Source organism: Malaclemys terrapin, chromosome 6, assembly GCF_027887155.1.
Source record: "Malaclemys terrapin pileata isolate rMalTer1 chromosome 6, rMalTer1.hap1, whole genome shotgun sequence".
NCBI classification, from domain to species: domain Eukaryota; kingdom Metazoa; phylum Chordata; order Testudines; family Emydidae; genus Malaclemys; species Malaclemys terrapin.
Window position 1 is genome coordinate 54,336,207 of NC_071510.1, and position 14,846 is coordinate 54,351,052.

The following is a 14,846-nucleotide window of genomic DNA, read 5'->3' on the forward strand; positions in this document are numbered from 1 at the left end:
GAAGATGAAAAGCATTATGGACAATTAAAGTAAGTTTTTACTGCTAGATTTACATATGATAGTAGTGACTAAGTTTCTTACATAAGCAAACTGTGGCGCTCCTCAGCCAGACCACCCCCCTGACACAAGGAGTTAGCATTTCCACTCTCTGGTCAACAAAAGGTTGGTCATAGCATGGAAGTGGTCTCCACCACTCCCGAAGAGGAAGGCTGTTGCATAGCATTCTAAAGCATTGTTCCAATGTTGATCCAAGGATTAGCTTTGATGGCAGTTTCTGAAGAGCTTGTTAGTGCTGCCATCCCTGCCTTACAAGGAGTTGTGTGTGGACTTGGCATAGTGACCAGAAAGTAGAATGTGGAATGAAAACATCTAAATATCTCGGCGAAGAGAAGAGCCTTTTGTGCACGTCTAATATAAAGCATGTTATTGCTAAGGCATCCCATGAAATAGTGGCAGAAAGAGGAGAATGAATTTCCTCATTTATATCTGGGGGAGGGGATAGGATCAGTTAGCCACATTAACAATTGTAAGAGAAAAGTGGTTTCTTGTACTTGATACTTCTGATGATGATGTACAAACAGTTACCTGGTAACAGTATGGTACCCCTAGTCCATTACTTCACTCCTATCTAGTGTGTTCATCTTGTTACCAAGCTATCCATTTACTTATGTTCCATTCATGGCAGTGGAACATACAAGCACCTTCCAAATAAAGTAAAAAATTCCCTCATACAGCATTAATTTTTCATCTAGTTCACTGTACCCTAGTCTCGTTACTATAGCTCTCACATGGCAGTAAGCCATATTGTTATCTGGTGCCTTATGTGAAATCCCCTAATTTCACTTTGGAATTTTCACAGCAAACAGAGTTTGGGTTGTTTGTTGTTGTTTAAACAAAATCTAAGTTGGGATCGTCTGGGTCCTGTTGGCTAGCAGCATGTCCAAGGTTCAGTGAACACCTTGTCACAGCACCTGCAGCCACCCTCAATTTGCTTTACTTAACCACAGATTTAATCTACAGTGCTTAATGGTATGTAGTGTGATAGGATTTGACCCTTTTTGAGAGCATCCTGTTCCCAGTTATAGCTGCAGAAGGACTTGAACTGGTAAAGTTCTGCTGTGCAGCAGAGTGAGAACAGTGGTAACCCAGTCATTTCCTGAGAAGTAAAGATCTATCAAAAAGAGAAAAGCAAGGAAAAGGCTTCCCAAAGAAGTCACAGCCTTTTATAGCTCTTTCATTAGATAAAGAACAGTTTTCACCTACAACCACCTGCTTTTTGTTATAACAAAGCTATTAGATAAATTAATCTTTCCCCCCCCCCTTATATATAGTCACATCAAACACAGTGGGACAAATTCATGCCTGTACTAACTCCATTTGTGTTACATCAAAGCAAAAATTTCCCCCTTTGGGAGGATCAATTTGCTAGTAGTGCAGATTTTTTTTCCACTGCTCTTATCTCTGTCAGCTGCTGAACGTAGTTTCTCATAATGCCGGGATGTAGACTCTCACTGAAGCTTCTGTACAGAAAACATTCTTCAAAGAACTTCCAGTATAGCGGTTCAGGGTTCCATAATCTTTCATATGGAAGTATGATCAGATTGGAAAGTGGGATGCTTCTCATTTCTTTTCTGCAGAGTTAAACCAGTACTTTTTTTGGAGCAAGCATGAAATTATGTCAACTCTTAGGCAAGAGTGAAATCTGAACCTTTTGTGGACTTGGGTTTTACAGAATAATTAAAGTTACAGCACCATGTGAGAAGCCTTAAAGATTTACAGGGTGTGTTATGTGGAACTGAGTAGATCTCCCAGCTGGAAAGGATTTATAAATGGCTTCTTTCACAGCTGCAGTTTTTGAGAGAGGAATTAAACTGTTACTAATCAAAGTCACTAACTTGCATTGCTTTAGGAATAATATAGAGAGTGTCTCTCACCAACTATCCTTTCCTTCTCTTTCACTTCAGATTGAGCAGATTAGCTTGGAAAGTTTAGACATTGACTCTCCTTTGAAGATGAGGCTGAACTTCTCTGGACTTGGTAACAAAGAACACATTCTAGAATTCATGCCAGCCATACAGCCCCTTACGAACCATGTCCGCTACATCATCTCCCACGGCAATGACTATGGCATCTTTCAAATCCATCAGAGGGATGGACTTAGTTATCTGCACACAGCTAAGAAAAAGTCAGTGCCAGGCACTTACACACTGGAAATCACTAGCATTCCTCTATACAAGAAGAAGGAGCTAAAGAAACTGGAAGACAGTAATGTGGACAACTACCTCCTAGGAGAGCTTGGAGAAGTGCTCCAAATGAGACTGTGGATTGAACTCTATTAGCCACCTCTTCTAGACTTAATCCAGTTCTTGAATCACTTCTGTTCATCTATTTATCCACCTGAGCATGTCTACTTTTCAAAAGCTTTAAGGAGTCAATGACTTAAAAGAAGAAAAGAAAAAAAAGACCTATCTTTCCATCCTGCCAAGACTGCAGAATGACCCTGGCAGAAGGAATGACTGACTCTGCCATGGTCAAAAGTTTGATTACAAGGGCAACCATGGTTACTGTATCCTTTATATAACCTCAATTTAAAGTATATTAAAACTAAAGTTCAAGAGGTCAACACATGGCACTAAATGGCACAAAAATGTGAACAATTTTTTTCCTGTGAGCAGTCTGTAACACTTTGGGTATTTTGCTATAGGTGCTAATTAAAAAATATAGATGTTTATTTATTTTAATGCAGTAATATATGGAGAAATTACAAACTATGTAAACAAAAGGGAAACATTTGTTTTTCTTTAGATTTATAAATTTGAGCTATTTTAGAGGTATTCTTAAAAAAAATCCAGTAGATTTGAAAAAGGTTTCCTTTTGTTTGTGTGCCAGTTGTCCAAATACTTTTTAAAAAACATTTGCATGCTATTACCAGCTCTGATACCATCTTCTAAAAGACATTGAAAAGTACGCTTCAAAAACATTGAGTATTCAAAAAAAGTTTTAAATGACTAGAATTACAATATTAGGCTCTGTAAAGATGATCATATTTCACTGCCGGTCACTAGGACTATATTCTGTATCAGCCACCTGAAATAATGGAAGCTGAGGCACAACCACTGTAGCAAAATACCTTGACTGCTTGTGATACCATTACCATTGCAGGCCAACCTGTACTGTATTTCCTTCCGATAACCTCAAGGTACCACATGTGCTACCACAACACCTCATTCTCACAAAAGGTGCTCTACATACTTGCATTACTGTAGGCAGCTGAAGAAAAAAAAGTCTTTCCTTTGAAGGGAACACCTGATGTTTCACTCCGTTTGGTGCTGGCTTGGATTAATGGTGCATTTACTAGGATTGAGCTGTTTCAGGACTGCCATATGTGCAAACTAATTACGCAGTGCAGACCAGGAAAATATATTTGAAATCATGTTTTTAGAAGTTTCATTAATACTGTAGTTATACACCATATGCCTCATTTTATCCTAGCCTATTTTGTAAGAAAGATGTCTGTACATGACATTTAGTTTTCTTTAGCAATTTTTTTAAAATGTTGTACCAGTCTGTGTTACATGTATGTCGCCATGGTGCTTTTTTTTTTTTTTTTTTTGGACTGCTGGTGCCTGTAACTCGTCATAGAACAGAACCTCATTATGTGAGCAGCCAAAGCACATGCAGACTCCAGGTTTATTTCAGTCATGTAGCTGTGCTGACCAAAGATTAGTTACAAGTTACACTCTGAGTTTTTGGGGAAGAGAACCCTTCTACATTTTAAATCAACTGTTTGTGAGTTTATTTTATTTGTAGGTCTGTATCACTATGACAACACTTTTCTTGCAATAAAGCTTATTTTGGGGTAGGTGTCTTGAATTATACATGTATTTTAAAGAGAACACCTGCTTAACTGCATAGTTGGATGGTGTCACTAATGAAGGGCAGAAACAGCAGTCAGTGTAGGTGCCTTCTTCCCTGGCTGGATACTAACTAGGTTCTTCAGGGCACACTGAGGAACTATGCTAAATATTCTGTCCTGGCACAGTGTTGAATTAAATTTATCACACAACATTAGAAAAACCTAGATCCTAAGTCTGTTTCCCTTATACTGCTATACATGGGGAGTAACTCCAGTGAAATCTCACACTTACTTGCAACCTTTGCCTATAAACTCAGAGTGCAGTATTTGACTCAATTACACCTCTTTCCCGATATAACACAGTAAAGCAGTGCTCTGGGGGGGAAGAGGGGGGGAGGAGGCTGCGCATGCCGGTGGATCAAAGCAAGTTAAATATAACGCGGTTTCACCTAGACTGTGGTAAAAAATTTTGGCTCCCGAGGACAGCGTTATATCGGGGTAGAGGTGTATTTTTAAATAATGCTTCATAAGTAGTACAACATTCATTATTAAATGCAATGTCCTAGAATCAGACGGCTAGATTCATAAAGAGACTTGGATGCTTAAGTCCCAAGATCAGGCGCCCCTAGTAATAACACAACCCCACTTCATCTGCTCAAGGAGGCGGCAGGGTTTGAACAGGGATCTTTTTCTTCCTCGGGCATTGGAAAGGACTTGAAGCAGGGGCTCCCACATCCCAGATGAGATTCCTAACCCCAGGGCTAAAAAGAGGGAAAAAAGTACATAGGCACCTAACTTAGAAGTGTAACAGCTGAGAACCCCAAGCAGAGATACACACCTCCCACAAGTGCAGATTAGGTGCTATACTCCCTGAGAAGGGTCAAGCTTAGGACACATCCCTCCCCTCAGTATCTCCCACTGACTACCTTAGGCAGGGAGCTGCCTAATGTCTTGGCTTTTGTGAATCCCATTTTAGAGGTCTGTCTTATTCACTGTATAAGGAGCCTGAGTGCCTAATTTAGGGTTTCTAAATCTCAGTGATTTAGGCACCAGCATCCTAACTTTAACACAAACTCCTTCAGGAATCTAACCCAAAGCCTCCTGAGCCAAAGACGAGACCATTCCCAAAGAATCCATTCCAGATTTTACACAGAGCAATTGCATGCTAGGTTAAGATTGGTGCTTCAGATTATACTATCCAGCCATGTGTTTATGTTCCATCAATTGTAACATCAGCAGGGATGGAGGAAAGCAGCAGCATGGGACAGAGCACTGGACCGAGAATCAGGAGACCTGGATTCTGTTACTGTCTCACACTTTTACCCTGGGCAAGTCACATAGAATTCATCTACATAGAGAAGCTATTGTGAAATAGGCTGAATGGGAATTTAAAGTACAATAGCTTCCCATGATGATACTCGTTCTGCACTAAGTTTGCCTTTTTTGCACTGTAGCTTAATCCAGTTCCAAAAGTGGATTAAGTTAAACTGCATCTAGACACTTTGTCTACATGGCAGAAAAAAAATGTGTGTTCTTAACTTGAGTTTGCTAACTGGGGTTTAAGAAATGGCAGTGAAAACAACAGCTCAGCTTTTAATTTTGGTTAGCAGTTCAGAGACTGAACTTCAACTACTAACAAGAGTTAAAAGCTGAGCTGCGATATATCTTCACTGCCATTTTTTAAACCCCAATTAACATTTTTTCTCTGCAGGGTAAGCATATTCTCAGTGTGGAATAGGAGTGTCCATAGCGCAAGCTATTCCAGGCAAGATCTTAAACCCTGTAGCTCAGATTTCTCAGTCTCTGAAGTACAAATGACTTCAATGGAAGATGAAGAGACTCCACAGTTTGCAGTATTAGCCCTACTTACCCTCAGTGCTACTCAGAGAGAAATGGCACTATACAAATCGAAGCTATGCTATTATAAAAGCCAAGTTCCATGATTATTCCTACATTAGGTGTCTAATTCAGTAGTATTTAACTGGGTACATTTGTATTAGAAATAAATGTCATTTCTTTTCCCTAAGATAATGAATGGAATCAGTAACAACAACAGGTAGTAAAATACCACTGTAATATACTGCATGAACAATGAGAACATTAAATTGCTCTTCCCAACTGTTGGCACTAATGCTATTTGCAGATTAAGTAAAAGTCATGACAAGTTTAAGAAATCATGCACTTAAATTTAACTCCAGGGGAAATAAAGAACCAGGAAGTATGGTATAACAACTGTTCCCAATATTACCTTTTGCCAATTAGCTGCAAAGAATGATTGAGCTATTTACTCTTGGGATAGTCTCTCTTAAAATGTGCATGCGTTCAAATCCATGTGGCACTTGTTAGTACTGCAATTTAAGTATTGCAGTATGAAATTACCTGGAACCAAAAACAATGAGGAGTCCTTGTGGCACCTTAGAGACTAACAAATTTACCTGGAACCAGCTATTTAACACTAACTTTGGATATATTGTCATGGAAGCTGTATTAAAATTCAAACCTGCTCCTGGATAGAATGATTGACATATACACCAGTAAAAGCCCATCTGAGGCTTTACAAGTATCTCTAGTAATAAAGAATGGTAATATCAGTAACTAGTTTTCAAGAAAATTACTCGTTCTCCCAACATGGGAGCTCTCCAGAAGTGCTTATTGCAGTAAGAGACAATAGTGTGAACCATGGAGCGTGGTTATCTTTTGTTGCTGCTCGCTATTTGCTTTCCATTGTTAGCATTCTTATTAACTGTTCCTTAGAGGATACAGCATTTAAGCATTAGTGTATTTTATATGCACTATAAACACTTTGGGCCATACAATATGCTGAAAGAGTGTATTTTGCATGGTCACCAGGTGAAAAAGGTTTAATGATTTTTAGGACAAAAGTACCACCAAATTCTGAGCTCATTTACCTGTGTAATTTTTAGGTAACTTCACTGATGATACAGTGGGCACAAATTAAGACTCTTATCTTTTTACCAGTAGAGAGAAGATATAGCCAGTTGGGGTCAATATTCCCTATTCTTATAATGGGGCATATGGCTAGAACCAGGAATATCCATTAACTGCATGTACTATACTCCAAAGTTATACTGATGTAAATTAGCTCAGCATCTGGCAGCAGTTATTTAAACACCCACCCACCCTTAATGCTAGTGTCTTTTCATTTGAAAATGATCTCTAAAAGTGATGGGACGTGATTACATATAAACTAATGGAAAATATTGATCCCCTAGAAACCTATAAAAACAATAATGCATGCAGTTAAAAGCAAATTGAGAATCTCCCTGTTCTCTAAAGGAAGTTGCAATATTAGACGTGTTGGCAAATTAGAGTAAAGTTCTGGACCACACAGAGGCCTGGTCCCACCAACAAGGAATCTATCCATTGCTGAGTGGTGATCTTTACCTACAGTGAGCAAGCAATGTTGTGGCAGAGTTGTGTGTTTGTTGTTGGGGTTTTATACACACACCCCTACCCACACACACCCCTCTGGTTAAGAGAGGCTGAATTCCAATCACCTGGTACGTACTGGGTTATTCACGTGTGTTTTGAACTATGTTAAAGCAGAAATTGTAAAATACACATGTATAATAATCCGCTTAAAGGTGCTATAAAATTGCAAAGATCTTTTCAAATGTAGGCATTGTCCTGATTTTACAGATTGGCAGGCTTAACATTTTTGTGCCTCAATTTCCTAAGTCACAAGACAACCTAGGACTGGAGTCAGGACTCCTAGGCTCCTGCTGCACTCACGGGATCAACTCGTACATGGGGTAGGGAATAGTAATTTACAAGTATGTCAGGTTTTTGATGCTGGATGAATTTTTAAATCCTAGGGCTAAAGAGACTCCTGTATATAAACCACAATTACAATGTGGAGGTTTTGTTAGATATCCATCAATGGCAGCACCATATTAATCAGGGCCAGTTTTCCATGTCACAGAATCAGCAATATCATTAGAATTCCTGCTTCATCTCATGTTATTTCTAGCCCAAAAATTCACTCTATCATCTTGTCAGCGTCCCCTATTTACCCACCCCTGAGGGCAAATTTATTAGGAAGCTGCCAAAAAGATATTTCAATTCCTGTGTCAAATAATGAACTTGGGGGAGGGGAGTTGAATTGTACCTGAGAAGATTTATTAGTAACAATAGGATTCAGGAAAGGTTCTGAAGCCCTTTTAAGTATTTTGTTTTGGACCAATGCACCAGGCTGACATCTGAATACTACATGCATGTCCTCCAGGCCTACAGTACTTGGAATAAATCCATTCTGGGCCAGAGGGAAAGCCAGAACTCTGCACATTTGTTCTAAATTTAATTTTCTTCCACTCTCATTAAAGTCCTAAACACCAGGTTGTATTTGGAATAGAAACTCTGGCTGATATCAATTTTCACCACTTGAAACTGTGTGCGCTTCTGTGAGCCCTGCTCTTACCTCAAGATTTTTTTTCTGGGAGACACTTTTCAGCATGGCTGCTTTGCACCATTCTTCTATTTCTGCAATCCAACCTTATTTGGAGCAGTAATTTCATTGCACCTTTTCATGTCCTATGCTGCCTTTCTAAGCTAAAGTGGCAGATGGGAAGAGAGGCTTTTCATTAATAAAAATATGTTTGCATCATGTAGGTTTTTAACATCCTGGAGGCTGGATCCTGCATCAATGAAATCAATAGGACTTTCACCATTGACTTACATAAGCCCAAGCCCCTAGTTTTCTCTGTATGGTGATGTTGACAGGAAGGTTCATTTTTCCTTTATAGTCTTCTAAGGTACGCTCACCATTAATAAAAGTAATCCTTTTCAGCGTTAGCTACTGCCATCCTGAGTTTCAATTGGATGGAGCAGGCTGTCAGAAGACCATCGATATCAGGGATCGGCAAACTTTGGCACGCAGCCTGCCAGGGTAAGCCCCCAGTGGGCCGGGCTAGTTTGTTTACTTGCCGCGTCCGCAGGTTCGGCCGATCGCAGCTCCCACTGGCTGCAGTTCACCGCTCCAGGCCAATGGGGGCTGTGGGAAGCGGCGGCCAGCACATCCGTCAGCCCGCGCCGCTTCCCGCAGGTTGCCGATCCCTAGTCAACATTCTTCAGCAACACCAAAGGATTTTATCACAACAATGAAGTAATTTTAGTAAGTGGAAAGCATATGCTTACAATTCTAATGGTTTTCAGGGTCAAAATTTAATTAATTCTGGGCCAAATCTGGATATCAATGATAAAAGTTGGGGGTAAATATCTGGAGTTCCAGGCTTTAGGCCCAAATCAAAGGTATTTAGGCACCTAACTCCCAGGAGAGCAACAAAACCAGACGAAAAAGTAAAGATTTAAAAAAATCAGGCATGTTTAGTCTTGAGAAAAGAAGGGGGGGGGGGAGGGGGCAGGAGCCTGATAACAGTTTTCAAATATGTTAAAAAGGACTCTTATGAAGAGGCCAGTGATCAACTGTTCTCCATGTCTACTGAAGCTAAGACAAGAAGTAATGGGCTTAATCTGCAGCAAGGGAGATTTAGGTTAGATATTAAGAAAAACTTTCTAACATAAGCTCTGGAACAGGCTTCCAAAAGAGGTTGTGGAATTCCCCATCATTGGCAGTTTTTAAGAACAGTTTGGACAAACACCTGCCATGTCCTGCCTCAGCACAGGAGGCTGGACTTGATGACCCCAAGGTCCCTTCCAGCCTTACATTTCTATGCTTCTATTATTATTATTTAAAGTTGAACCACCATGCAGGTACAAGACTGATTTTTTTAATACCCTCATTACTCAACTAAATCAAAACAGATTTTCATCAGGCAACTGAAAGACATCAGCTTTGTCAATGGTTTATCTTCTAGCCTAATTTAAAATTTTCTATATAGAGTTTGGAGTAACAGTGATCAAGTGGTCTCACACATTTTATTTATATATATATTATAGGAAAAATAATGTTTTCACTCAGCACTTACTTTAAAGCAACAAAATAACTGCTTCATTCTTATTCCCTTTTTTTTTTTTTTTTTAAATATATAAAGGAAGATAAAATCACCAGACCTGGAAAACTTCAGCAAAAAAATGAAAGTCTGAGAAAGTTCTGAGCAACTGATACAGGGCAATTTATAATGGAAACACTTAAGCAACATGGGGCTACCATTACATCTATAATGCCTTAGTCAAGGGATGGTGGTAATAATGGGCTACAGCCATCTACAGATATCTGAAGTTTAATTCTTCATTCTTGATGTTAACATTTAGCAAAATACAATGGGTTATTTACTAGGATATAAAGTAACTGGGTGACATTAAACAATGGAAAGTTTTTGTTGAGTATCAGAAAAAAATTCCTGATAGACCTTTGAGTATGCATTATTACTTGTGTGTACAAATGATAGTTTATATGTGCAAATATGGAAGAAAATACAATTGATAATGCATAAAGAATGACTGTGCAAGTGCTTTGTGATGGAAATCTAAATGCACCCAAATGCAACTGGATATACAATCCTATGAATATTTGTCAACTCAAGTTTTTAAAGGGCCAATTCTCTGAAAATCTAGTTTGGGGAACAATATATATTGGCAGGGGGAGGACACTCTATGACGGCTCTCCTACAGACCATCTCTAACTGCTATAAATCTATATTTTCAAGGCCATTAACTATAACACAGTAGGCACCACTAAAGTCTTTTTCTTTAATGCTCTTCCTTTTTGGTTTTTATTTTTTCCCTTGGAATTTAATCAGTATTTATTACTACAACAACAAAAACAGATGAAAATCGGTGCAAAAACTATTGATTTTTCTGGGTAAACATTGAGGTTTATTTTGGTGGATGGAAGGACAGAAGAAAAAGTATTCAGGAGATTAATGCTTTGATGAACACAATTCAATCTGGTTTGCTGCAGAACTAAAACAACTCAAAACACAATGCCACCTCTGAGTTTAAGAAAATAATATATCTCTAATGCCCAAATAAAACTTTTCATTTGAATGAACGGTTTACTGTTGTAGACTTAGAACTATTAGCCTATAAATATTTACATTTAATAATCAGGCCACATGCAGTGCATACACTCAACGTCATCCTTTTCTCCTGTTTTTGTTTTTTTTAAACTTCTGAATACTTCCTTGTGTTCTAGAACACAAGATTTTCATTTTCTTCCCATTTTAGTGTGTCAAATCTTTAAACTGTTATCTGTTAACAGCTTGAAATGTGTACATGGTTGGCATGAAATTCATCAATATGCTCAGATGTGCATGCACTACAGAGCTTGCGTGCATGCCTGTTTGTTTATTGTGTGCATCTTCTAGACTAATACATAGCCTTATTTCAACAGGCAGCTTTGCATATACATAGACTACTGTATTATAATAATACATATATCTCATGCAATGTATTGTATTTTCCTAATAAAACAAGGTTTATTTATATATAAATAAATAAAAGTATGGTGAAAAATCAGGGGGAAAAAGAATAATGCTTTTTGTAAAACCCAGGATTTTTTTTTATAAAAATTGGTTTAAACTGAAAATGAAGGGGTTTAATTATGTGTCAGCTCTCACTGCATTTCAAATGGCTTTTTAAAGAGATTTTGAAATAGTAAAAAGCCCTCCACCCCCATTTTCTGCAGTGTGTGGGTGATTTGTTACTCATCTTGTTTGCTTATGTTTTTTCCTTATTGCTAAAGAAAGTGTTGAAAAAAGCAGCAAGGCTAAATGGTACTGGCTGCCTCTACAAATATCAGAAAATGAATGCTTCGCTAATGGCACATATTAGACATTCTGGTTAGTAAAGAAAGCACCCAATTAAATTTCAGCACGTAATGTAGACAACTTCCCAAAGAAAACATGAACATGCTTTACAGACAGAAAGAGCTTGAGCCTGTATCGTTGACATGAGTGGAAGTTTTGGCATTAGCTTCAATGGGAGCAGGATCAGAGCCAGAGTTTTTAAAAACAGTAATGAAAGTTTAAGACAAAATTCCAGAAAAACACAAGTCAAGGGAAAGTTATCATCATCAAAATGATTACTGCTGTCTAATCTGTGTGAATTTGTGTAATGAAACAAGAGCAAAGGCCGTGAACGAAGTGGGAATAACTAGAGAAGAATGTGCGTCTACTCACTTTAAAAAGTCAGTAGCCCAACCTAAACTTCATCAGCAGAGCTAATCAAGACCCACAGGATCGCCAGTGGGGGCTCAGTATGGAAAGGGGTTAAATACCTTTAGTATTCTGGAGTTAGGAGGATAGGTGTTTGAATGCTGAACTGACACGGCTATAATGCTAAGTCTACTGCAAACACTGCTCAAACTACTTCCCTTTCTAGGAATTGTTTCTGGTCTGAGCTTTGTATGTAACAGAATTTCAGTCAGAATTTGTGTACAAAATACAGAAGTATAATTCACTGGATCAGCCTCTTTCAGGTTAGTCACCTCTCAAATGGGACCGCATAGTGCATCAGACTCAGTGGTCAAGAAGAGGGGAATACTGAAACAAATATTATTTATTTTAGAGAACATTGATTAGTCAATTTAATGTCCCTTTCTCCTGCATACTACAAACCATTCAAAAACCAAGGAGATATGCAGAAAATCCCATCTTTGAGATACTTTTTTTCCAAGCCCTCAAAACATTCAAGAGGAGGATTAAATTTAAAAAATTTTAAATTAAATTTTTAAATTAATGGAGATGTCCTATCTCCTAGAACTGGAAGGGACCTTGAAAGGCCATCAAGTCCATCCCCCTGCCTTCACAAGCAGGACCAAGTACTGATTTTGCCCCGATCCTTAAGTGGCCCCCTCAAGGATTGAACTCACAACCCTGGGTTTAGCAGGCCAATGCTCAAACCACTGAGCTCATTAGGATGTAAGGGAAAAATTAGTGATGCTCAAGGTCCACCCAAAAATCTACAGTTGTACACACAGTCAAAGATCTGGAAGTTTCTGCTAAAATGATCAGCCATGAAATAATTTGCTGTTATTTATATGGTCACCATTAGCTTCAGGGGTAACATGCCACAGAGGAAAATAGAAATAATCTGCAGACTCAATAAAATAGTACTTCTACTGGTCAGATTAAAAAAAAGTTTTAAAATCACTAGGACTATAAATAACAAATAAAAGTTTGATTCAGCAGAAGTTGATTAGGTCATAAAGGAAGGCTGGTACACACCGTTATTTGTGTGTTCAACCAAAGAAACTTCCCTTTTACATACAGGCACATTGTAATCTAGAAACCTTTGCATCACAATGAAATACTCATGAAGTTTTAATATCAGAGGGCTATAGTTTTATGCTCAATCCTTAAAATACAGCGTACACCCTCTGATTTGTTGTCAGATACTGAGATTAGGACACCAGTGAGAAAATTACCTGAACTTCTCGTGCCAATTAAAAATTTAAAACTAACAAGCAACAAATAGCCCCTGAATAGTTATATAGTGATAAGTCCCACCTCAAACAGCTGCATTACTGTCTATATGGAAGCCTGAAACCTATTCTTCATAAGTAATAAGAACATAAAAATGGCCATTCTGGGTCAGACCAAAGGTCCATCTAGCCCAATATCCTGTCTTCTGACAGTGGCCAATGCCAGGTGCCCCAGAGGGAATGAACAGAACAGATAATCATCAAGTGATCCATCCTGTTGCCCATTCCCAGCCACTGGCAAACAGAGGCTAGGAACACCATCCCTGTCTATCCCAGATTTTCCTTCATTTGATTCTATACTTTCTTTCACACATAATACCACTCCCACACCAGCACAACCCGTTCTCGCCTTCTGATATATTTTGTCCCCTGGTATTACAGTGTCCCCACTGAATATCTTCATTCCACCAAGTTTCCGTGATGCCTATGATATCAATATCCTCATTTAATACAAGGCACTCTAGTTCACCCATCTTATTATTTAGACTTCTACCATTTGTATGTAAGCACTTTAAAAACTTGTCACTTTTTAGCTGTCTGCCGTTACACGATGTAATTGAATGGAACTTTTTTTTCCATTTGACTGTTTTTCATCAGATCCTACCCGTATTTTATCATCTTCCATCCTTTCCTCCTAACTAGGACATAGAGAATCTCCATTAATAGATCCTCCCAAACCACATGCTCCTCCGCACCTGTTGGCTTTCCCCCATCCCTTAGTTTTAAAACTGCTCTACGACCTTTTTAATGTTAAGTGCCAGCAATCTGGTTCCATTTTGGTTTAGGTGGAGCCCATCCTTCCTGTATAGCCTCCCCTTTCCCCAAAGTTTCCCCAGTTCCTAATGAATTTAAACCCCTCCTCCCTACACCACTGTCTCATCCACGCACTGAGACTCTGCAGTGGCCCTGTGCGTGGAACTGAAAGCATTTAAGAGAATGCTACCATAGATAGGGTGACCAGATAGCAAGTGTGAAAAATGGGGATGGGGGTTAATAGGAGCCTATGTAAGAAAAAGCCCCAAATATCAGGACTGTCCCTATAAAATCGGGATATCTGGTCACCATAACCATAGAGGTCCTGGACTTCAATCTCTTACCTAGCAGCCTAAATTTGGCCATTTGGACCTCTCCGCTATCCTTCCCTAGGTCATTGGTACCTACATGTACCATGACCACCAGCTCCTCCCTAGCACCACTACACAATACTATCTAGATGTCTCGAGAGATCTGCAACCTTCGCACCACGCAAACAAGTCACCATGCGGTTCTCCCGGTCATCACAAACCCAGCTATCTATGTTTCTAATGATCAAATTGCCCATTACTAATACCTGTCTCTTCCTAATAATTGGAGTTCCCTCCCCTGGAGAGGTATCCTCAGTGCGAAAGGATACCACAACATCTGGAAGAAGGGTCCCAACTATGGGATCGTTTCCCTTTGCTCCAGCTATATGTTCTCCTTCCCTGAGACTTTCATCCTCCTCAATAGCACAGAGGCTGTCAGACTGGGCATGGGACTGTGTCATAGAAAGTGTCATCTATGTTCCTCTCTGTCTCCCTTAGCTCCTTCAGTTCAGCCGCTCTGGTC

The 14,846-nt window shown here is 39.1% G+C and overlaps 1 protein-coding gene across 1 annotated transcript in view; it reads left to right on the forward strand.

Moving 5' to 3' along the window:
- The window catches only part of FBN2 (fibrillin 2), a 268,195-nt gene extending 257,856 nt beyond the window's left edge, over nt 1-10,339 (forward strand). Inside the window, exon 65 of the mRNA XM_054032264.1 lies at nt 1,965-10,339. Coding sequence (XP_053888239.1) covers nt 1,965-2,339 — 375 coding nt within the window. The 3' untranslated portion in view covers nt 2,340-10,339. The remainder of the gene's footprint in view (nt 1-1,964) is intronic.
- Nucleotides 10,340-14,846: the final 4,507 nt, after the last annotated feature.